This window comes from Callithrix jacchus, chromosome 8, assembly GCF_049354715.1.
Source record: "Callithrix jacchus isolate 240 chromosome 8, calJac240_pri, whole genome shotgun sequence".
NCBI classification, from domain to species: Eukaryota; Metazoa; Chordata; class Mammalia; order Primates; family Cebidae; genus Callithrix; species Callithrix jacchus.
Genome location: NC_133509.1, coordinates 54966364 through 54991196, shown reverse-complemented (window position 1 = coordinate 54991196; position 24833 = coordinate 54966364). Strand labels below are relative to the sequence as shown.

Sequence of the window (24833 nt, the reverse complement as noted above, 5' to 3'; positions counted from 1 at the left end):
ATAATCCTCCCTTCTCTGATTACAGGTAAAAGCCACTGTACCTAGCCTGGAATGTTTTGATACTCAATATCAAAGGTTTTTTTTGGGTCAGCAGTTAACTAGAAAATTCTATTAACCAATATATTCTGTTCTTTTTTTTTTTTTCTTTCTTGAGACAGGATCTTGCTCTGTTGCCCAGATTGGAGTGCAGTGGTGTCATCACAGCTTACTGCAGGCCTTAAGCTCCCGGATTGATGTGATCCTCCCACCTCAGCCTCTCAAATAGCTAGGACTACGTGTGTGTGTGTGTGTGTGTGTGTGTGTGTTTTCAGAGATGGGGTCTCAATATATTGCTTAGGCTGGTCTCAACTTCTGGGTTCAAGTAATCCTCCTGCCTCAGTCTCCCAAAGTGCTGGAATTACAGGCAGGAGCTGTCATACCTGGTCTATATTTCTTTTCATATTACTTTTGGATGGGTTCAGGTTTTTCCTGTTGCATGCTTAGGCATACCATGGAAGCATAATGGCCATTAGAGGTCAGTAGAGCACATGTAGATAGGTAAGACCAGGTTCTGTCCTACAGCAGAAAATTCGCGGAGCTAAGATTTTTCTTCCGGATTTATTTGGAGAACAAAGATAAACAAAAAACACTTTATTGAGATATGATTGACATGCAAACATTTGTAGGTATATAATATATACAACTTGATATCTTTGGAGAGAAGTATACATCCGTGAAATCATTGCCATTAATCTAGGCCATAAACATATCCATCACCTTCAAAAGTTTCTTCCCAACCACTTATTATTAATCATTATTATTATTTTGTGATAAAAACATTTAACATAAGATCTATCCTCTTGGCAAAATTTTAAGTATATGAAGCAATATCATTAACTGTAAGCACTGTGCTGTCTAGTAGATTTCTAGGGACTTACCTTGTATGACAGAAACTTTGTACCCTTTGAGTAATACTTCTGTGTTTTGCCCTCCTGTTAATCCAGGCAAGTACCATTCCAGTCTCTGCTTCTATGAATTTAACTATTTTGCTTTCGTCATTTATGTTCTATTTGTCCTGTATCTGGCTTATTTCACGTAGCATAATGTCCTCCAGATTCATTTGTGTTGTTGCACATGGCAAAATTTCTTTCCTTTATAATGTTGAATACTATTCCATTGTGTGTGTTTACCACATTAAAAAAAATCCATTCATTCATCAATAAACATTTGGATTGTTTCTGTGTTTTGGCCATTGTGAATAAGGCTGAAATGAACATGGGTGTGCAGATATCTCTTCGAGATCCTGATTTCTATTTTTTTTTTTAGATAGAGTCTCTGTCACCCAGGCTGGAGTGCAGTGGCGTAGTCTCAGCTCACTACAACCTCCACCTCCTAGGTTCAAGCAATTCTCCTGCCTCAGCCTCCCGAGTAGCTGGGACTAGAGGCGCATGCCACCGCACGAGGCTAATTTTTGTATTTTTCATAGAGACAGGGTTTCACTATGTTGGTCAGGCTGGTCTTGAACTCCGGACCTCATGATCTGCCTGCCTCGGCCTCCCAAAGTGCTGGATTACAGATGTGAGCCACTGCACCTGGCCTTGATTTCAGTTCTTTTGGATACATACCCAGAAGTGGAATTGCTGGATTATATGGTAGTTCTCTTTTTAATTCCTTGAAGAATTTCCATAATGTTTTCTACACTGGCTGTGCTAATTTACATTCCCACTAACAGTATTTGAGGGTTCCCTTTACTCCCATCCTTGCCAACATTGGTTATCTTTGGTCTTTTTGGTAGTAGCCATGCTAACATATGTGAGGTAATATCTTATTATGGTTTTGATCTGCATTTCCCTGATGAAGAAATACTCTTTTACAGTATGTATTTCAGTAATTCTTAGTATATTCATAAGGTTGTACAACTATCACCACTATCTATTTCCAGAACATTTTTATCACCCCTAAAGAAACTGAGTACCCATTAGCAGTAGTCCTTTCTCATCCTCTCCTTCTAGTCCTTGGAAACTACTAACCTGCTTTTGGTCTCTAAATGTTAGGGGCTAAAAAACTGTTTGTTCAGTTTGCTATAAGAAAATACCATAAATTGGGTAATTTATAGACAACATAAATTTATTTTTGACAGTTCTGGAGTTGGGGAAGTGCTAGATCAATGCACCAACAGATTTTGTGCCTAATGAAGGCCCATTACTTAGGTCATAAATGGTGTTTCCTTGCTGTGTCTTCACGTGGTTGAAGGAGCAAATGAGCTCCCTTGGCCTATTTTATAATGGCACTAATCCCGTTCATGAGGGTTCCACGCTCATGACTTAATCAAATTTCAAGGGCCCCACCTCCCAGCACTATTGCCCTGTGGGTTAGTATTTCAACATAAGACTTTGGGAGGGGACACAAACCTTCAAGCCATAGCAGTTGTCATTTCATTTTCTTGATAGTATCCTTTGAAGCACAAAAATTGTTATTTTGATAAGGTCCAACTTGCCCAAATTTTCCTTAGTTGCTTGTGCTTTATGTATCACTTCTAAGGCATTTATGCCTAATCCAAGGTTGTGAAGGGTTTTGTAGTTTTAGCTTTTGCATTTAGATTTTTGATTCATTTTGAGTTAATGTTTGTAAATGGTGTAAGATAGGTATCCAACTTATTTCTTTTGCATATGGATATCTACTTGCCTCACCACCATTTGTCCCACAATATTTAGGGCATCTAAATTTACCAGTATTTAGCCAAATTAAAAATGCACATTTCCTACATTCTATAAATTATTCCATATATTCAACTTATGGAATATCAATGTGGATGTATGAGGCCATATTCAAAGATATTAATTGTAGCATTCTTTTAATTATAAAATATTAGATACAATATAGTATCGAGTAATGAATAAATTATGAAACATTCATATAACAGAACATAATGTATCTGTTAAATAGAAAAATTACATGAGCTGATTTTGAAAGCTGCCATGATATTTTACTGAGTTAAATTGTTTCTTTTAAGCTGATGTTTATTAAACTTTACTGTTTGTCAGACACAGTTCTAAGTGCTTTATAAGTATTAAGTCATAACAAACCAACAACTCTAAGGTGTTATTATTACCCCATTTTACAGATGAAGTTCATAGTATTTAAGCAACTTGTCCAAGGTGACACAACTAGTATAGTAAGCAGGTAAGGACAAAACAAGTCTGACCCAAAAGTTTGCAGTCTAATCAATCCCCTTATGGTTGCCAAATCTGTATCTATCCATCTATATACATATATCTAATATATATACATACATATATCTTATATATACATATAAAATATTATATATATACATAAAAAGATATATACATACACATTTTAAGAGATTTTACATATTTATATAAACTACATATATAAAATATATAAATATATATATGATATATGATATATAATTATACATAAATATAAAACATATATCCATCCCAACTTGTTTTTTAAATAAGTCATCTTTAAGTATATAGATTTCCATGAACATTGCAAAACATCTAAAAGATAACCAGGAAAGTATCAATAGTCGGGTTTGAAAGACAGGAAGGAGAAGAGAACAGCGTGTGCTCAGAGCCTCCTATATGTCTCTTTCTATAATATGGCTCTTTTTGGAAATGATCAGATTTAATTTTCTGATATTTTTCAAGGCATGAATTACACTCATTTCACAAAATAAGAACTAAAGAATTTAAGTGTTAACTAAATTCTTTCATAGCAGAAGACGAAGTGAGGCTCTCTAGGTTGAAAGAACAGCCTAGCCAGGCATGATGGTTCATGCTTGTAATCCCAGCACTTTGGGAGGCCAAGGTAGGCGGATCGCATGACGTCAGGAATTCAAGACCAGCCTGGCCAGCTTGGTGAAACCAGTCTCTACTGAAAATACAAAAATTAGCCAGGCGTGGTGGTGGGCGCCTGTAATCCCAGCTACTCGGGAGGCCGAGGCAGGAGAATCACTTGAACTCAGGAGGTGGAGGTTGCAGTGAGCTGAGATTGTGCCATTGCACTTCAGCCTGGGCAACAAGAGCAAAATTTCAACTTAAAAAAAAAGAGAAAGAAAAGAAATAACAGTCTAAGAAAAAGTGAAAAAATGATAGAGTTGAATAAAGTAACTGGCTTGACTAGGGCTGAGGGCTGATGTTCGGAAGAAATGGAAAACAAATGAAATAGATTTAGTGGTGCTGTGTTACGAAGTGTTGAGTGCCAGAGGGATTTAGATGTATTGACTCTGAGGAGCAAAGAGGAAAATTGGTAAATATGGGAGTAAAGATGGAAATTCTTTCGTATTGCTTTAATTTGTTACACAATCTATATTATTTTTGTAAGTAAAAACGTTGAGATAGAAATATTTTTAAAACCTGTTTGAGGCCTTACTGTTTGCTGGTGTTACTATTGATTTCCATCAGTCAAAGACTCCTAGGAACACACCTGTAGTTGAACAAAGTTTATTGTCTTGTTGCAATGAGAAAGAAGACATTCAATGATGAACCATGGGGCATGTCAGCAGAAGGGCATCTCAAATAGCAATTCCATTTTATCATTCTAATAAAGACAGGCTTTGAAAACTTTTTAGTGGATGTTGAAGACCAGTTAATTAAGGTTTAAGTAGTAAGTGTTGAAAATGTATATAAGCTGGGCATACTTCCAGGTGAAATATACAACCTGTAACTACTCAGACTGAGGACTAAAAGGCTGCTGAAAGAACTGATAACATCTCTTGTTCTTCATTAGAACTTGTAAGTATGGCACATCTTTGGCTCACGAATTTTGACTAATTCTCATTCCAAAAAGGATATTTCTCAGAGCAAGTTTCATGTCCTTATTACGAAGACTATAGATCAGAGGATTAAAAAGAGGAGTCACTACAGAATATATCAGTGTGAGGATCTTCTGCAATAAAGTTGGGACGCCATATGTAGGACTTACGTACATTACCATGACTGTCCCATAGAAAAGAGATACCACAACCAAATGAGAACCACAGGTAGAGAAGGCTTTTCTCCGACCAGCTGCAAAAGGGACCTGAAAAACAGCTGTTATCAATAGGGTATAGGATCGAAGAATGTACATACTAGTGAAAAAGAGGACAAGGGAGCTCTGAGTGTAGAAAATACATTCAGTTATGGGAGCTGGGGCACAGGATAGAGCCATCAATGGGTCCATGTCACACAGGAAGTGATCAATGATATTAGGACCACAGAAGGGGAGTTGGGAGATGAAGAAAATGGGAATTGGGTATCCAAGGAATCCAATGAGCCAACAGAAAGACACCAGCTTACTACAGAACCTTCCAGTCATGATGGCAGGATACTGCAGTGGGTGGCAGATGGCCAGGTACCGATCATAAGCCATTACTGCCAGAAAGAGACATTCAGTTGTTCCCAGTGAAAAGAAGAAGTAGAACTGAAGGAAGCACCCAGAAAATGAGATGGCCTTGGTCTTGGAAAGAATGTTGGCTAGCATGTTAGGAACAGTGGAGGAAACATACCAGATCTCAAGGAAGGCAAAGTTTCCCAACAGAAAGTACATGGGGTTGTGTAGTTGTGGGTTGTATCTCACTGCATAGATGATGGCTCCATTTCCCAGCAAGGTCAAGACATAAATCATCAAAAACAATGAGAAGAGGAAAATCTGTATCTTCCAGGAACCAGGGAATCCCAGGAGAATAAACTCTGTTACAACGTGTGTTGCTGACCTGTTCATGGATCTTAAATCTACGAAGAAGAAAGACATGATTGTAATCCAAATTTCTTTGCTTTCTACACATCTCGAGACCTTTATTGAGATAAGAACTTGAGTACACAGGAATATACACAAGATATTCTGAGACCAGGTGGGAATACATCCTACCATATTTTGAATTGATTGTGGTTCTAAGTCTCAGTGTTATTTTGCTAGAATCCAATGCTGCTAGAATTTTCTACACTAGTGGCAGAACTAGACAAATTTATTTTCTTTCTTTTCTTTTGATGCTCAAGAAGACCTTTTCAGCTTTTGATTTGTTTTTCCAACGTTGATTATGGGTTTTCTAGCACAAGCTTATCAATTTTCTCTTATTTAGCCTAACTTGTTAAAAGAGACATTTTGAGGATAACTGATATGAAATTGGGTTAGATCTTTGACAACAAAACAGTTTGCTGCATAGAGAGACAACCCCTTGATCATATTTTAAAAATATCTAATGATTTGGCAGTATTTATGTTTTTTTATACATACTATACAAACAGGAACTATCTTTTTGTAATCAGATACCATGTAGATGAAATAAATAAAATGACATTTTCAATACAAAAATTTAGTTTATTTAGTGAGCATTGTGGTTGATAAAAGCAAAGGGATTTTCTAAAAGAATCTGAGATCAAATGGGTTTTTATGTGCAATCTTATCTATTAGAATTTTGTTTACTGAAAGGAAGGAAAGGACATTTTCAAATATTTGACTAGGTATGTACTTTTCAGTAGCAACAAATTTATGTATTTAAGAATTAAATAAAATATACAAATGTGTTTAAACAACAGTAATCTCATACTTGATTAATATTTAAAATATGCTGATTAAGCCTTAAAATAGTGGTAGTTTTGGCTGGGCACAGTGGCTTATGCCTGTAGTTCCAGCAATTTGGGAGGCCAAGATGGACAGATCACTGAGGCCAGGAGTTTCAGACCAGCTTGGCCTACATGGTGGAACCCCAATTCTACTAAAAACACAAAAATTAGCTGGGTTTGGTGGTGCATGCTTGTAGTACCAGCTACTTGGGAGGCTGGTACTACAAGCATGCACCACCAAACCCAGCTAATTTTTGCTCAAGAGAATTTTTGCTCAAGAGAATTGCTCAAACTCAAGAGGCAGAGGTTGCAGTGAGCCTAGATCATACCACTGCATGCCAGCCTGGGCAACAGAGCGAGACTCCACCTCACCAAAAAAACCAAAAAACAAAAAGGTAGTTTCAATATTGAGTTTCTTGTTAAATTCATATCTCTTGTCTTGTGTATTGTAGGTCACCAGTCATAACTCTGTCAGGAATGTAAGAGAAAAATGTGAAAGGCAATAAAAAATACAGAATTTGAAGGAAGGATCATGTATCCTTAGGAATACACGATGTGGAAAATGTGGAAGATTTAAACTTCCACATCACTAGTTTTGTGGTAGTTTTTAAGATGCATAAAAAAGGAAATTTGGAGCATCCAAGTTCTGAAGTTGTCCAGCTTTTTAATTAATGGTGAATTTAAAAGGTATTTGTTTACCATCTTCATTGAATAAGGTGCTCAATAGGTGATTTCCACATTGTTATTTATGAAACATAAATAAATCACTTTCTCTACTATACACAGGTCAGAGAACAATTCCAGGCTCAGATTTAAATTGGGAACCAGAATTGGGAGATCTGAGCCTCCTGCCCTTTGTTCTGAAAAATGGACCATGCCCGCTTGATGAGAGTAACAGTTTAGGACATTCTCCATTATACACTGACAACTTCACACCACATTTCATCTTTTCTACTACCCTACTCTGTAAGTATTTTATTAGCAGCAACATTGTTTTTCCTGAAGCCTTTGGAGAAGTATAGATAAGTAATGGAATGATCAAAGAGTGGGGAGCTTAATAAAAAAACCCAAGGAACCAATTTCAGAGTTTCTGCATTGATGGAATAACCTGATTCCACAAAGTTCTATATAACATCACCCTCCAAATTCTCCAAAATTCTGTCTGGGAATAGTTAGGTAATTAGAATGGAATATCCATTATTTTTTGCCACAAACATATTGTTTCTCTTGTTTTTGAGATATATCATTATTTGAGCTACAATCCTAGGAGACCAGCTCTTTCATGAACTGTACTCCTTTCCAGTACAAGAAACACCAATCAACCCACCAGTCCACCACCCTAAGTGTGATAGCTTGATTTAATAACCTACTTTCGAATGCCCCTCATTTAGTATACCGTCTTCCCAGGTAACCTGAGAGAAGGAACATACCACCTGATTACTCCTGGCAAGTAAGATTGTTTTCAGAAAGATGGTTGTTAATAACCACAAAATCATAGAATTAGAAGAAATGGTATGATGATCTAACTTCATTTTACAAATGAGGCTGAGAGAAGGGCATTTTTTTTTGAAATGGAGTTTCACTCTTGTTACCCAGGCTAGAGTGCAATGGTGCGATCTCGGCTCACCGCAACCTCCGCCTCCTGGGTTCAGGCAATTCTCCTGCTTCAGCCTCCTGAGTAGCTGGGATTACAGGCACGTGCCACCATGCCCAGCTAATTTTTTGTATTTTTAGTAGAGACAGGGTTTCACCATGTTGGCCAGGATGGTCTCTATCTCTTGACCTCGTGATCCACCCGCCTCGGCCTCCAAAAGTGCTGGGATTACAGGCGTGAGCCACCACGCCCGGCCAGGCATGAATTTTTATCCAATGAATATACATCCTGGATTCACATATGGAACTGTGAATCCTATACTATTATACTGCCTCCTTTGAGTCTTTGCAGAGAAACAGTGCCTAATAAGATTTATAAAGTCAAAGAGACTCCGTAGTATATCACAGCAGTGGTTGTAGCTCAAACCATGAATCCTTTTCTTTTTCTTACACACAGTGATGGCTTTCCTGGCTCAGCGTGGAGAGGGCGGTGGGCATGGGAGAATTGAGCATAACCTCAGCATCAAGCATCTCCTCAAGCTCTGATGAGGAAAACTCCAGGTGAGGGCATTATATGTGGTTTGTTGCCTTTCATTCCCGGAAACTCCAGAGGCTTTTCTCAGAATTTGCCGAGATGTTAACATGTGATTCTATGTTTCCTCTCAGGGATTACTGTAAATTTCTGTGTCTCTCCCCATGTGGTCTCAAGTGGCTTACCCAAATTTCCCTGGAGAGCATTCTCTTTCCAACCCTTGGGGCTCACCTAGATTTTGTATATTAGCTTGTATATATGTATTATCAATTCTAGTATATTGGCTAGAATTAGGGAAACAGAGGAGCTGGGAAATTACCAAATTTCAAGCGGCTTTCTATTAGAAACAGATTGTGTTCTATTAAGGAGTGATCCTCTGTGGAGATCAGTGAAATAAATGGTAGTTTTGCCTATTATTGTAATTCTGAAGCTGAGACATATTGGTAAACATATCTTTTCTCTGTAGATTAAATGAAGTGCTTTAATACAGAGAAACAGAAAAGTATATTCTGTTGGTCACTAAAAAATTAAATTCACTAAATATTCTTGAAGTCTTTCACCATAAAGACCACGTGGTTGGTGTTGGGTGGGAGCAGACTTGAATGATCCAATAATGTGTAATTAATGTTCAAGGAATTCCAAAATTGTTCATGTACAAAAGTCATTTAATTGACAAATTTAGTCAAATTGTCTGTTTCCACTCATTTCACTTTCTAACAGTGGATAATTTGAAACTAGTGCAAATTAGAAATAGATTTAGCTTCAACTTTTTTTTTTTTGAGATGGAGTCTTGCTCTGTAGCCCAGGCTGGAGTGCAGTGGCATGACCTCAGCTCACTGCAACCTCCACCTCCTAGGTCCCAGTTCAAGCAATTCTCCTACCTCAGCCTCCCAAGTGGCTGGGATTACAGGCACGAGACACCATGCTCAGCTAATTTTTGTATTTTTTAGTAGAGATGGGGTTTCACCATGTTGACCAGTCTGGTCTTGAACTCCGGACCTTGTGACCCACCTGCCTCGGCCTCCCAAAGTGCTGGGATTATAGGCATGAGCCACCATGCCCAGCCTTAGCTTCAATTTAAAAAAAAAAAATTGACCTTTTGTTTTTCTCCTGAAAAATTGAGATTTCTTCCTAGGGTCCTCTTAATCTACTTCTTCAAAGATGACTCCTAAGGAAAGGTGACAATGATAAGCGAGGAGAAAATCTTCATTGATGGCTCCTGGCGCAGCTTGTAAGTGAAATGAAGATTCAGTGACAATCTGTGTTAGGAGTTCTCAAATTTTAATGTGCATATGAGTCACCTGGACATCTTGTCAAATTGCAGAGTCTGATTCAGAAGGTTGGGACCTGAGAGAGTGGTTTTCTGACAAGCTCTTAGGTAATGCTGACCTTGCTGGTTCACAGGCCACACTGAGTAGCAATGGTCTAGGCCAGTCATTAGAAGCACCTGAGGGGACTGTTTAACACTCTTTCTTTGGCTAGAGTCACACAGTAAAGAAGAAAAAAAAACCTCCTGATATTCAGGTGTTATGCCAGACAAATTACATAAAAATCTTTGGATCGAACCCCTGCATCAGTATTTTCTATACGTAGTGATATGGTTTGGAGGTTTGTCCCCTCCAAATCTTATGCTGAAATATGTTTGAGGTGGGGCCTAGTGGGACCTAAGGAGAGTCTCACTCCCACTATGCCCCTCCCCGCAATAACACCAAGTCTGTTTCCAGGCAGTTGGCAAGCAGGATTGAGAACTTACTCCAGCCTACCTGTTTTCCAGCTGCGAAAGCAAGTAGGGCTATGGGGTCTGCAGACTGGATTCACACCCTTCCCCGAGTTCTGGCCAGGAGACTTCTTGATTAGTTATAATTGTTATGAAGTTCATCTGGAGGTTTCCTTCTCCCTGTGACCCTTCCCCAGTGCCTCTGGCAGCCCTCTCTGAGGACTCCTATGAGGCAAGGCAGAAATGGCTTGCTAGGGGACCCAGCGAGCCCACAGGACTTTTCCTGTGTTTTCTTTTACCCCTTATTTCACTTGGCTCTCTAAATTGACTCAGCTCCAGGTAAGGTCAGTATCTTCTCCTGTGATCCAGACCTTCAGGTTTCACAGTGAGAATTTGATTTTAGGGGTGGACAATTCCCCTTTCCCACTTCCACAGCTTGGACACTCACAGAGTTTGGGGTGTTTCCTGAGTCCTGCAGGAGCAATCTGCTTTCTTCGGAGGGTCTGTAGGTTCTCTTAGCTTTCGTGATTGATTCCTGAAGTTGTTCTGAAGTAAAAGTTCATGATGTGGGCCTCCACACACTGCTCTGTCTGTCCGAGTGGGAGCTGCAATGTAGTCTGCTTCTTGTCTGCCTTGATCTCTCCAGTCAGCATAATGTTTTTGAAGTTTATCTGTGTTGTATTGTGTTTCAGTACTTAATTCCTTTTTATGACTGAATAATATTAAATCACTTGGATAAACCACATTTTAAAATACATTTATTAGTTGATGGACATTTGGGTTTTTTTTGGCTATTGTGAATAGTACTGCTATGAACATTCATGTATAGGTTTTTATTTGAAATCTGTTTTTAATTATTTTGGGTATATACTTAGGAGTGGAATTGCTGAGTCCTATGGTACTTCTTCTATTTTTAACTTATTTAGAAACTGACAAACTATTTTCTTTTCTTTTTTTGAGACGGAGTTTCACTCTTGTTACCCAGACTGTAGTGCAATGGCGCGATCTCAGCTCACCGCATCCTCCGCCTCCTGGGTTCAAGCAATTCTCCTGCCTCAGCCTTGCGGAATAGCTGGGACTACAAGCGCGCACCACCATGCCCAGCTAATTTTTGTATTTTCAGTAGAGATGGGGTTTCACCATGTTGACCAGGGTGGTCTCTATCTCTTGACCTCGTGATCCACCCGCCTCGGCCTCCCAAAGTGCTGGGATTATAGGCGTTAGCCACCGCGCCCTGCCTCTCTTTTTTTTTTGAGACGGAGTTTCGCTCTTGTCACCCAGGCTGGAACGCAATGGCGTGATCTCGGCTCACCGCAACCTCCGCCTCCCGGGTTCAGGCAATTCTCCTGCCTCAGCCTCCTGAGTAGCTGGGATTACAGGCACGCGCCACCATGCCCAGCTAATTTTTTGTATTTTTAGTAGAGATGGGGTTTCACCATGTTGACCAGGGTGGTCTCTATCTTGACCTCGTGATCCACCCGCCTCGGCCTCCCAAAGTGCTGGGATTACAGGCGTGAGCCACCGCGCCTGGCCACAAACTATTTTCAAAAGTGACTGCATAATTTTACATTTCCTCCAAGACTACATGAGAATTCCTTTTTTTTCTCTGTGACTCTAGCCAAAGAAGAGAATTCCAATTTTTTCATATTCTCATCAACACTTGTTATATTCAGTTTTTTGAGAAAAATTATAACTATTGTAGTGGATGTGGAGTGGTACCTCATTGTGGTTTTGATTTGGATTTCCCTAATAACTAATGATATTGAGCATCTATTCATGTAATTTTTGACCATCTGTATAACTTATGTGGAGAAATGTCTATGTAAGTCCTTTGCCTGTTTACAAATTGGGTGTTGAGTTGTAAGAATTATTTATATATTCAGGACACTAGACAATTAACAGATATATGATTTGCAAGTATGTATTCCCATTCCATAGGTTGCCTTTTCACTCTGTTGATAGTGTCTTTTGATGCACAAAAATAAAAAAATATTTGATGAAGCCTATTTATTTATTTATTTATTTATTTATTAACAGGGTCTTGCTCTGTTACCAGTCTAGAGTTAGCACCATCATAGCTCACTGAAGCCTGAAACTCCTGAGGTCAAGAGATCCTCCCACCTTACCCTCCTGAGAAGCTGGGACTACAGGCATGTGTGCTTAGCTAATTTTTTTTTTTTTTTTTGAGACGGAGTTTCTCTCTTATTACCCAGGCTGGAGTGCAATGGCGCGATCTCGGCTCACCGCAACCTCCGCCTCCTGGGTTCAGGCAATTCTCCTGCCTCGGCCTCCCGAGTAGCTGGGATTGCAAGCACGCGCCACCATGCCCAGCGAATTTTTTGTATCTTTAGTAGAGACGGGGTTTCACCATGTTGACTACGATGGTCTCGATCTCCTGACCTCGTGATCCACCCGCCTCGGCCTCCCAAAGTGCTGGGATTACAGGCGCGAGCCACTGCGCCTGGCCCTTAGCTAATTTTTAAGCTTTCTTTAGAGGTGGGGTCTTGCATTGTTTCTCATGCTGGTCTTGAGCTCCTGGTTTCAAGTGATCCTTCTCCCTCAGCATCCCAAAGTGCTAGGATTAGAGGCATGAGCCTGGCTCACTTATCTATTTTCACATTTTTTTCTTGCACTTTTCATCTAAATAACTGTTGACTAATTCAAGGATACAAAGGTTTAAATCTATGTTTTCTTCTAAGAGTTTTATAACTTTGGCCCTTATATTTAGGTGTTTGATTAATATTGAGATATTTTTTATATGGCATGAAATAAGAGTTCAATTTCATTCTTTTGCATGTGATATCCAGTTGTCCCAGCACCATTTGTTAAGGAGACTACTCTTTCTTCATTGAATGATCCTGGCGCCCTTGTTAAAAATTAATTAACCACAGATATACAGGGTTATTTTATTTATTTATTTTTTTTAATTTTTTAATTTTTTAATTTTTAATTTTTAATTCTATTCTGTTGATCTATATTTCTATTTTATACCAATACCACACTACTTTGATTCCTATAGCTTTGTAGTAAGTCTCAAAATCAGAAAGTATGAGTCCTTTCTCTCTGTTCTTTTTCAAGATTTTTTTGTGGCTATTTTGGGTGTTTTGAGATTCCATATAAGTTTTGGTATTGGCTTTTGTATTTCTGAGAAAAAGGCCATTAGAATTTTGATATAGATTGCATGGAATCTGTAAATCACTTTGAGAATTATTGCCATCTTAATGATGTTGTGTATTCTAATCCATGAACATGAGATGTTTGTGCATTTACTTGTCTTAAATCTATTTCATGATGTTTTGTAGTTTTTAGTGTATAAGTCTGATATGATTTTAATGAAGTTAATTTCTAAGTATTTAGCTATTTTGATGCTGTTATAAATAAATTTGGCTTTTTTTGTTTTTTTGTGATGGAATCTCACTATTTTGCCCAGGCTGGAGTGCAGTGGCGTGATCTTGGCTCACTGCAACATCTGCCTCCTGGGTTCAAGCAATTCTCCTGCCTCAGCCTCTTAAGTAGCTGGAACTATGAGTGCATGCCACCATACCAAGCTAATTTTTGTTTTATTTTTTAGTAGAGACAGGGTTTCACTATGTTGGCCAGGCTGGTCTTGAACTCCTGAACTCAGGTGACCCACACGCTTCAGCCTCCCAAAGTGCTGGGATTACAGGTGTGAGTCACTGTGCCTAGCCTTGCATTTGGCTTTTTAATTTCCTCTTCTGATTATTGACTTAGTGTAGTTAATGTAGTATATTGACGAATTATTTTCTTATATTGAGCTACCCTTTCATTCTTTTTCTTTTTTTTTAATTGTACTTTAGGTTCTGAGGTACATGTGCAGATTATGCAGGATTGTTGCACAGGTACACACATGGCAATGTGGTTGCTGCCTCCATCTCCCTGTCACCTACATCTGGCATTTCTCCCCATGTTATCCCTCCCCAACCACCCCACCCTTCTGCTGTCCCTCCTTTGGCCCCTCTACAACACACCCCAGTGTGTGATGCTCCCCTCCCTGTGTCCCTGTGTTCTTATTGTTTAACACCCACCTATGAGTGAGAACATGTGGTGTTTGATTTACTGTTCTTGTGTCAGTTTGCTGAGGATTATGATTTCCAGATTCATCCATGTCCCTACAAATGACACAAACTCATCATTTTTTATGACTGCATAGTATTCCATGTGTATATGTGCCACATTTTCCTTGTCCAGTCTATCGTCGATGGGCATTTGGGTTGATTCCAGGTCTTTGTTAGTGTAAGCAGTGCCGCAATGAACATACTTGTACATGTGTCTTTATAATAGAATGATTTATAATCCTTTGGGTACATACCCAGAAATGGGATTGCTGGGTCAAATGGAATTTCTATTTCTAGGTTCTTGAGGAAGTGCCACACTTTCTTCCACAATGGTTGAACTAATTTACACTCCCACCAACAGTATAAAAGTGTTCCTATTTCTTCACATCCTCTCCAGCATCTGTATCTCCAGATTTTTTACTGATCGCCATTCTAATTGGTGTGAGGTGGTATCTCCATGTAGTTTTGGTTTGCATTTCTCTAATAATCAGTGATGATGAGCATTTTTTCATGTGTTTTTTGGCCTTGTATATGTCTTCTTTTGAAAAGTGTCTGTTCATATCCTTTGCCCACTTTTGGATGGACTTGTTTGTTTTTTCTTGTGAATCTGTTTTAGTTCTTTGTATATTGTAGATATTAGCCCTTTGTCAGATGGGTAGATTGCAAAAATTTTTTCCCATTCTGTTGGTTGCCGGTTCACTCTAATGACTGTTTCTTTTGCTGTGCAGAAACGCTGGAGTTTAATTAGATCCTATTAAGCTCTATTTGTCTATTTTGGCTTTTGTTGCCAATGCTTTTGGTGTTTTAGTCATGAAGTCCTTGCCTATGCCTATGTCTTGAAAGGTTTTGCCTAGGTTTTCTTCTAGGGCTTTTATGGTGTTAGGTCTTATGTTTAAGTCTTTAATCCATCTGGAGTTAATTTTAGTGTAAGGTGTCAGGAAGGGGTCCAGTTTCTGTTTTCTGTACACGGCTAGCCAGTTTTCTAACACCATTTATTAAACAGGGAATCCTTTCCGCATTGCTTGTTTTGTCAGGTTTATCAAAGATCAGATGGTTGTAGATATGTGGTGTTGACTCCGAGGCCTCTGTTCTGTTCCATTGGTGTACATCTCTGTTTTGGTACCAGTACCATGCTGTTTTGATTACTGTAGCCTTGTAGAATAGTTTGAAACCAAACTATTGATTTCAAACTATTAGCGTGATGCCTCCAGATTTGTTCTTTTTGCTTAGGATTGTCTTGGCTATGCAGGCTCTTTTTTGGTACCATATGAAGTGTAAGGTGGTTTTTTCCCCCCAGTTCTGTGAAGAAGGCTATTGGTAGCTTGATGGGGATAGTGCTGAATCTATAAATTACTTTGGGCAGTATGGCCATTTTCATGCTATTGATTCTTCCTAACCATGAGCATGTAATGTTTTCCCATCTGTTTGTGTCCTTTCTTATATCCTTGAGCAGTGGTTTGTAGTTCTCCTTGAAGAGGTCCTTTACATCATTTGTTAGTTGTTTTCCTAGGTATTTTATTCTCTTTGTAGCAATTCTGTATGGGAATTCACTCATGATTTGGCTCTCTGTCTGTTTTTGGTGTATAGGAATCTGCACATTGATTTTATATCCTGAGACTTTGCTGAAGTTGCTTATCAGTTTCAGGAGATTTTGGGCTGAGATGATAGGGTCTTCTAAATACACAATCATGTTGTCTGCAGATAGAGACAATTTGGCTCCCTCCTTTCCTAATTGAATACCTGTATTATTTTTTCTTGCCTAATTGCTCTGGCTAGAACTTCCAATACTATATTTAATAGGAGTGGTGAGAGAGGGCATCCTTGTCTAGTGCCGGATTTCAAAGGGAATACTTCCAGTTTTTGTCCATTTGATATGATATTGGTTGAAGGTTTGTCATAATAGGTTTTATTATTTTGAGATATGTTCCTTCGATACCTAGTTTATTGAGGGGTTTTAGCATAAAGCACTGTTGAATTTTGTCAAAGGCCTTCTCTGCATCTATTGAGATAAACATGTGGTTTTTGTCTTTGGTTCTGTTTATGTGGTAGATTACATTTATAGACTTGCATATGTTGAACCAGCCTTGCAGCCTTGGAATGAAGCCTACTTGATTGTGATGGATAAGCTTTTTGATGTGCTGTTTGCCAGTATTTTATTGAAGACTTTTGCATCTCTATTCATCACAGATATTGGCCTGAGTTTTCATTTTTTGTTGAGTCTCTGCCAGGTTTTGGTATCAGGATAATGTTGGTCTCATAAATTGATTTGGGAATCATTCCCTCTTTTTGTATTGTTTGGAATAATTTCAGAAGGAATCGTACAAGCTCATCTTTGTATGTCTGGTAGAATTCAGCTGTGAACCTGTCTGGACCTGGACTTTTTTTGTTTGGTAGGCTATTAATTTCTGCCTCAACTTCAGCCCTTGTTATTGGTCTGTTCAAGGTTTCAACTTCTTCCTGGTTTAGGCTTGGGAGGGTACAAGTGTCCAGAAATTTATCCATTTCTTCCAGGTTTACTGGTTTATGTACATAGTATTGTTTGTAATAATCTCTGATGGTAGTTTGTATTTCTGTGGAATAGTTGGTGGTATCCCCTTTTTTATTTTCTATTGCATCTATTTGATTATTCTCCCTTTTCTTTTTTATTAATCTGGCTTGCAGTCTATTTTGTTAATCTTTAAAAACAACCAGCTCCTGGATTTATTGATTTTTTTTGAAGGGTTTTTTGTGTCTCTATCTCCTTCAGTTCAGCTCTGATCTTAGTTATTTCTTGTCTTCTGCTAGCTTTTGAGTTTTTTTGAACTTGCTCCTCTAGCTCTTTCAATTCTGATGATAGGGTGTTGATTTTTGATCTTTCCTCGCTTCTCTGGTGGGCATTTATTGCTATAAATTTCCTTCTAGACACTGCTTTAAATATGTCCCAGAGATTCTGGTTCATTGTGTCTTCGTTCTTGTTGGTTTCAAAGAACATCTTTACTTCTGCCTTTATTTCATTGTTCATCTGGTTGACATTCAGGAGCAGGTTGTTCAGTTTCCATGATGTTATGTGGTTCTGAGTTAATTTCTTAATTCTGAGTTCTAATTTATTTGCCCTGTGGTCTGAGAGACTGTTTATTATGATTTCCATTCTTTTGCATTTGCTGAGGAGTGATTTACTTCCAATTATGTGGGCAATTTTAGAGTAGGGGCAATGCGGTGCTGAGAAGAATGTATATTCTATGGATTTGGGGTGGAGAGTTCTGTAGATGTCTATTAGGTCCACTTGGTCCAGATCTGAGTTCAAGTCTTGGATATCCTTGTTAATTTTCTGTCTTATTGATCTGTCTAACATTGACAGTGGAGTGTTAAAGTCTCCCACTATTATTGTGTGGGAGTCTAAGTCTCTTTGTAGGTCATTAAGAACTTGCTTTATATATCCAGATGCTCCTGTATTGGGTGCATAGATATTTAGGATCATTAGCTCTTCTTGATGCATTGATCCTTTTACCATTATGTAATGTCCTTCTTTGTCTCTTTTGATATTTGTTGCTTTAAAGTCTATTTTATCAGAGACTAGGATTGCAAGTCCTGCTTTTTTTGGCTCTTCATTTGCTTGACAAATCTTCCTTCATCCCTTTATTTTGAGCCCATGTGTGTCCTTGCACATGAGATGGGTTTCCTGAATATAGCATACCGGTGGGTCTTGACTTTTTATCCAATTTGCCAGTCTTTGTCTTTTGATTGGGGAATTTAGCGCATTTACATTTAAGGTTAATATTGTTATGTGTGAATTTGATATTGCCATTTTGATGCTGGCTGAATGTTTTGCCCATTAGTTGATGCATTTTCTTCATTGTGTCAATGGTCTTTACCGTTTGATATGTTTTTGGAGTGGCTGGTACTGGTTGTTCCTTTTCTTTTTTAGTGCTTCTTTCAGGAGCTCTTGTAAGGCAGGCCTGGTGGTGACAAAATCTCTCAGCAATTGCTTGTCCATAAAGGATTTTATCTTTCCTTAGCTTGTGAAGCTTAGTTTGGCTGGATATGAAAGTCTAGGTTGAAAGTTCTTTTCTTTAAGGATGTTGAATATTGGTCCCCACTCTCTTCTGTCTTGTAGGGTTTCTGTGGAGAGATCTACTGTGAGTCTGATGGGTTTCCCTTTGTGTGTAATCTGATCTTTCTCTCTGGCTTCCCTTAGCATTTTTTCCTACATTTCAACCCTGGTGAATCTGATGATTATGTGCCTTGGGGTTGCTCTTCTTGAGGAATATCTTTGTGGTGTTCTCTGTATTTCCTGGACTTGAATGTTGGCCTGCCTTGCTAGATTGGGGATGTTCTCCTGGATAATATCCTGAAAAGTGTTTTGCATCTTGGATTCATTCTCTCTGTCACATTCAGGTACATCCAATAAAACATAGATTAGGTATTCTCATGTAATCCCATATTTCTTGGAGGCTTCGTTCATTTCTTTTTGCTCTTTTTCTCTATTCTTGCCTTCTCATTTTATTTCATTGAGTTGATATTCAATCTCTGATATCCTTTCTTCTGCTTGGTCTATTTGGCTATTGAAACTTGTATATGCTTTGCTAAGTTCTTGTGCTGTGTTTTTCAGCTCCATCAAGTTGTTTATATTCTTCTCTAAGCTGTTTATTCTAGTTAGCATCTCAGCTAACCCTTTTTCTAGGTTCTTAGTTTCTTTGCATTGGGTTAGCTCGTGTTCTTTCAGCTCTGAGAAGTTTGTTATTACCCACCTTCTGAAGCCTGTTTCTGTTAGTTCATCAGATTCATTCTCCATCCATCTTTGATCCCTAGCTGATGAGAAGTTGTGGTCCCTTGGAGGAGGAGAGGCATTCTGGTTTTTCGCGTTTTCATCCTTTTTGTGCTGGGTTCCTCCTGTCTAAGTGGCTTTATCTACCTGTGTTCTTTGTAATTGGTGACTTTCAGATGGGGTCACTGAGTGGACATTCTTTTTGATGATGTTGAAGTTATTTTCTTACTGTTTCTTAGTTTTCCTTCTAACAGGCCCCTCTGCTGCAGGACTACTGGAGGTCCACTCCAGACCCTGCTTGCCTGGGGATCACCCACGGGGGCTGCAGAGCAGTAAGGGTTGCTGCTGGTTTCGTCTTCTGTTATCTTCATCCCAGAAGGGTACCCACCAGATGTCAGCCTGAGCTCTCTTTTATGAGGTATCTCTTTGGGTATATGGGGGACGGGGAGGTGCTTGGGGAGACAGTCTGTCCCTTACAGGAGCTCAAGTGCTGTACTGGGAGCTTTGTTGTTCTGTGCAGACCTGATGGGCAGGTCCCTTTGCTTCTGTTGCAGAGGAACTCATAACCACCTCTTCTCTCAGGTGCTCTGACCTAGGAAGGTCGGCTTTATTTATATGTGTCTGACATGCTGCTGCCTTTTTTCAGAGATGCCCTGCCACACATGGAGTAGTCTAGTCACAGTCTGCCAGCAGAGGTGTTGCTGAGCTGCCACAGGCTCTGCCCAGGTGCTGTGTGAACTGCCTTGGTATTGGTGGACTGCCTCAGTAGTGGCAGATGCCCATCCCCCTCACTGAGCTGGACTGTCCCAGGTCCAGCTGTGCTTGCTGCGAAACTCTCAATCCAGAGCATTTCAGATTGCTTGTTTTGTGGGGGTGGTACCTGCCTAGCCACATCGACTGACTCCCTGTCTCAGCCCCCTCCCTTTCAGTTGAATGGGTGGCTCTGTCTCCCAGGCATTCCAGGCACCAGTTGAAATGGCTGACTGCCCAGATTTGTGTGAGTTTCTGTGCACCAACCTGCTGCACCAGCTGTGCTGAAAACTCATAGCGCTTTTTGGCCTGGGAATCTCCTGGTCTGTGTTCAGTGCAAACTTGTTTGGAAATGTGATGAGCACTCACCCTCTGCATTGTTCTTGCTGGGAACTGCACTCTGGAGCTGTTCCTATTCGGCTATCTTGGATTCTCCCCTGACACTGTTCTTATCTTCAAAAGCCTAATTGTCTAGGGGAAGAGACACCAACACATAACGGACCTCATAGTCTTTAGTTACAGTAATTGGAATATAAGCTTGTGTATTCTATATATATCAAGAAGAGAAATGCAGTATAGGTTGGGGATGTGAGAATGGCTTTTGGATGGAAGTCATATCCAAGCTGAATATTAACAAAAGAATAGGTTTTTGACAGGTGATGCTACATATTTGACATCTAATAAGTTGTAGCAGTAGGATGCTTTGAGTTATTTAGAGTAATACAAAATATTTGCTGCCCCTTTTCAACTAATGAGTTTAGCTGAGCCACTGAAATATTAGGGCTGACTGAAGGCAAAACTGTGATTGGTAGTTCAACCTTATATTTAGTACCATCCTAAGCAGATTTTCTAATTCGATTACCTTTTTATTTTTTTTGAGACAGTCTCACTCTGTCACCAGGCTGTAGTGCAGTGTCAAGATCTTGGCTCACGGCAACTTCTGCCTCCCGGGTTAAAGTGATTCTTCTGCCTCAGCCTCCTAAGTAGCTGGGATTACAGGCATGCACCACCATGCCCAGCTCATTTTGTATTTTAGTAGAGGTGGGTTTTCACCATATTGGCCAGGCTGGTCTCGAACTCCTGACCTTGTGATCTTCCCACCTCAGCCTCCCAAAGTGCTAGGATTACAGGTGTGAGCCACCACCCCCGGCTGAAGCACCCCCCGCCTCTGCCTGTTTTTTTTGAGAAGGAGTCTCGCCTGTTGCCCAGGCTGGAGTACAGTGGTGTGATCTCTGCTCACTGCAACGTCTGACTCCCAGGTTCAAGTGATTCTCCTGCCTTAGATTCCCAAGTAGCTGGAATTACAGGCACGTGCCTCCATGCCTGGCTAATTTTTGTGTTTTTAGTAGAGACAGGGTTTCATCATATTGACCAGGCTGGTCTCGAATTCCTGATCTCATGATCTACCCGCCTTGGCCTCCCAAAGTGCTGGGATTACAGGTGTGAGCCAACACACATAGCCCATTTCCCCATTTTTTTAGGCCCTTCTACCCACCCTGAAGCATACATAGTGTTTTCCACTTGTCTAAGGGGGCTTTCCAGGAGAGTCCCTCAGTCTTTCAGGTAGGAGCTTTCTTCCTCTCTTAGGCTACAGCAACATTTAAACATTTGTAGCTACAACTATTTTATTGAATGATTTGTACTTGGTAGGATATAAATATAAAGGAGCTTGCTTTTCCCCCACCATGTCTATTGTAAACACTTTCTGATGTGTGATTTATTTCCACCTATGGTTACTATCCTGGGATGGTAGCTTTTATAACCACTTTTATTTTTAACATATGACCTCCTTTTCCAGGCCATTTAGGAATTCTAGTACATTTGTTTCTCAGTAGACATGAGGGATTGGTTTCAGGACCCCCTGTGGATACCATAATCCACAAGCTCAAGTTCCTTATGTAGAATGGTGTCGTATTTTCATATCACCCACACTTTATTGCATATCCTTCATTATATGTTATTTTATTTTTTATTTTTTTAGAGACAGGGTCTGTTGCTAGGGCTGAAGTGCAGTGGCACAATCATAGCTCACTGTAACCTCCTCCCATATACTTTAAATCATCTCTAGGTTATGTATATACAAATGCAATGTAAATAGCTGTTATACCATATTATTTAGGGAATGGTGACAAGAAAAAAATTTGTACATGTTCAGTAAAGATACATTTTTCCCCCAAATATTTTTAATCTGAGGTTGGTTGAATCCATGAATGTGGGACCCATAGATAACTGAAGTCTGACTGTATAGTCGAAAACTAAAATTTTATTTTTTTTATCCAAATTAAAACTCATTCCTCTAAACTGGATCTGATTTAGGCTTGATCTGCTTCTTTCCCTCTGACCTTTCATTTCTCTTTTCCTACATTACTCTGCTGACTCTGGTTACTCTAGGTTTGGGGTGGGAAAGAAGTAAAGGCAGAAAGTCTTTTTCTTGACTTAGATATTGTTGCCTTATTGGCTTAACAATAGTCTAAATGTTTTTTTCATGAAATATTTTCTTTTTTTGAGGTGGGCTCTCCAAACTGCAGGTTCTCTGATGTGGGCAGTGCTTCACTGGCTGACTCCATATGACTTCTTTTAACCCTGGATTTGGGTGACCTACTCTGTATAGACTTACTTTTTAAATGGCCTTACTTTTCCAAGTAGCACTTTTGGGTAGGGTTCCTTTTAAGACAGCACAAGAAGGTTACTTCTCATAGGGTCTAACTAGGTCAAATGTGGGTATTCTATATTTGTTCTGTTATGGGTGGGAGTTTAGTTTGTTCCTGCTGTAGCCCATCTCTTTTTACTCTTTTCCAGAGTCATCTCTTTCACAGTCTTTACATTTTTTCCAGGTACAAATCAAGGACAGTCAAGGTGTCCTTCAGATTTCAGGGGACAGGGTCAAGCCCTCTAAGTGGTTCTTTTGATGTGACCCTCACTTAACTTAGCAGGACTGCGTACTAAAACTCTCTGTAAATCTAATTTCCAGCCTCCCCTGGTACACTGTTGATGAGGATGATGAATTAAGAATTGTGAAACTGAATTTACAATCTCTAAGTGTATCTTAGTGTATACAGTGATGTGTCACCAAACATCCAGCACAACAGGCCTATTGTGTCTTTTTTAAAGAAGTGATAGACAACTATGTTAGCAAACAATCAATTTGATTCATGTTTTAGCAAAATTGTGTGGCTTAGAGACTGCACACCAAAGTAAAAGCCTTTCTGGAAATAGATATTAAGATTTTTAAGGGTTATTTTTACCATATGTTGGGGCCAACTTGCTCCCATGGAACACGTTTCTGAAACTAGAAGCTCATCAGAATATGATTAGATACATGAAAAGTTTTGCTTGTACAAAAGGACTGTGATGACCATGAATAAAACCAAGTCAGTTTGTGTTAAAAGATGAGGATTATTCTTCCAATTGCCTAGAGAGTTACTGAGTTATAAAAAAAAAACCTATTCATGAGCTCTGGATAATTCTCATTGCACAGAAGACACGATAGAGGGCATATTTCATGTCCTTGTTGCGAAGGCTGTAGATGAGAGGGTTTAAGACAGGTGTTACCACAGAATATATTAGTGTGATAACCTTATGCATAGCAACTGAGTTGCCAGATGTGGGACTCACATACATCACCATTATGGTTCCATAGAACAGAGACACCACAACCAAGTGCGATCCACAGGTAGAGAAGGCCTTTTGCCATCCAGCTGAAGAAGGAATCTGAAGCACAGTTCTGAGTACTAAGGTATAGGACCCAAGGATGTACACCATGGTGAGGATGATGAAAAGAGAGCTCACAGAATGGAACACATGCTCTATGATGTAAGTAGGGGCACAGGACAATGCCATCAGTGGGTCCACATCACACAGAAAATGATCAATGATGTTGGGACCACAGAAAGGTAGTTGAGAAATGAGGAAAATGGAAATTGAATGTCCAAGGAAACCAATGAGCCAACAAAGAGATACCAAAATGGCACAGAACTGACCAGTCATGATGGAGGGATAGCGAAGAGGGTGGCAGATGGCCAGGTACCGATCATAAGCCATGACACAGAGGAAGAAGCATTCAGTTGTGCCCAGGGAAAAGAAGAAGTAGAACTGAGTGAAGCATCCAGAGAAGGATATGGTCTTGGTTTTGGAAAAAATATTTACCAGCATGTTGGGGACTGTGCAGGTCACATACCAGATCTCTAGGAAGGAGAAGTTGGCCAGGAATATGTACATAGGTGTATGGAGCCGGTGGTCCCACCTCACTGCACAGATGATGGCCATATTCCCAGTCAGAGTCAAGATGTAGGTCAACAAAATCATTGAGAAAAAGATGATCCGAATTTTCCAGGGACCAGGAAAGCCCAGCAAGACAAACTGTGTCACAGTAGATATGTGTGAGTTATTAGTGGTTCCCCCAGACTGTGGAGAGAACACAGATAGGCAATGACAACTTGCTTTGCTGATAAGGCATCTTGAAGCTTTTTTGGGGGGGATAAGGCGTTTGACTCTTTCAGGTGAATATACTGGATATTCTAAAAAAATTCTTAAGCAAACCCTGATTTATCTTTCTTGAATGAGTCCTTTGGCTCTGATTCTTGTAAAGTCCAGGCTGTTTGAATTTTCTGTGGCAATGGACAAAAATCATTTCATCTTTTGATATAAAAAAAATTCTTGAAATAGAGGCAAAAATGGTTTGTTTTATATCTAATTTGTTTTTCAGTAAAAGATGTTCATATATAGCAATTACTTAGTGCCCTTCACTTCAAAATATGAAGACACATGCCATCACTTTAAATATATTCAAATCTGAGACTTTTGACAGCTTTGAGTAGTTTGTGATTTGACATTATTTCATATACTTTCTTTCTGCAGCTATTTTTATTTTAGG

General features: G+C 39.5%; 3 protein-coding genes across 4 annotated transcripts in view; 1 reads left to right on the top strand and 2 right to left on the bottom strand.

Annotated features, from left to right (window-relative positions):
* Positions 1-1214, top strand: part of TTC5 (tetratricopeptide repeat domain 5) — a 39640-nt gene extending 38426 nt beyond the window's left edge. Inside the window, exon 10 of one of the 2 annotated variants that reach the window (XM_078334437.1) lies at positions 159-1214. In XM_078334437.1, the coding sequence (XP_078190563.1) occupies positions 159-221 (63 nt within the window). In that variant the 3' untranslated portion in view covers positions 222-1214. The remainder of the gene's footprint in view (positions 1-158) is intronic. The other variant, XM_035259953.3, reaches the window with a different exon arrangement.
* A 2275-nt stretch (positions 1215-3489) lies between these two features.
* Positions 3490-5843, bottom strand: OR11H4 (olfactory receptor, family 11, subfamily H, member 4). The gene has a single exon (XM_009005641.4). It carries the CDS (start codon positions 5734-5736, stop codon positions 4762-4764), a length of 975 nt encoding a protein of 324 aa, XP_009003889.2. The 5' UTR covers positions 5737-5843; the 3' UTR covers positions 3490-4761.
* A 15194-nt stretch (positions 5844-21037) lies between these two features.
* LOC100399112 (olfactory receptor 11H7) lies at positions 21038-24357 on the bottom strand. Its single transcript, XM_017976958.5, has one exon. The coding sequence runs from the start codon at positions 24263-24265 to the stop codon at positions 23408-23410; it is 858 nt and encodes a 285-aa protein (XP_017832447.4). The 5' UTR covers positions 24266-24357; the 3' UTR covers positions 21038-23407.
* Positions 24358-24833: the final 476 nt, after the last annotated feature.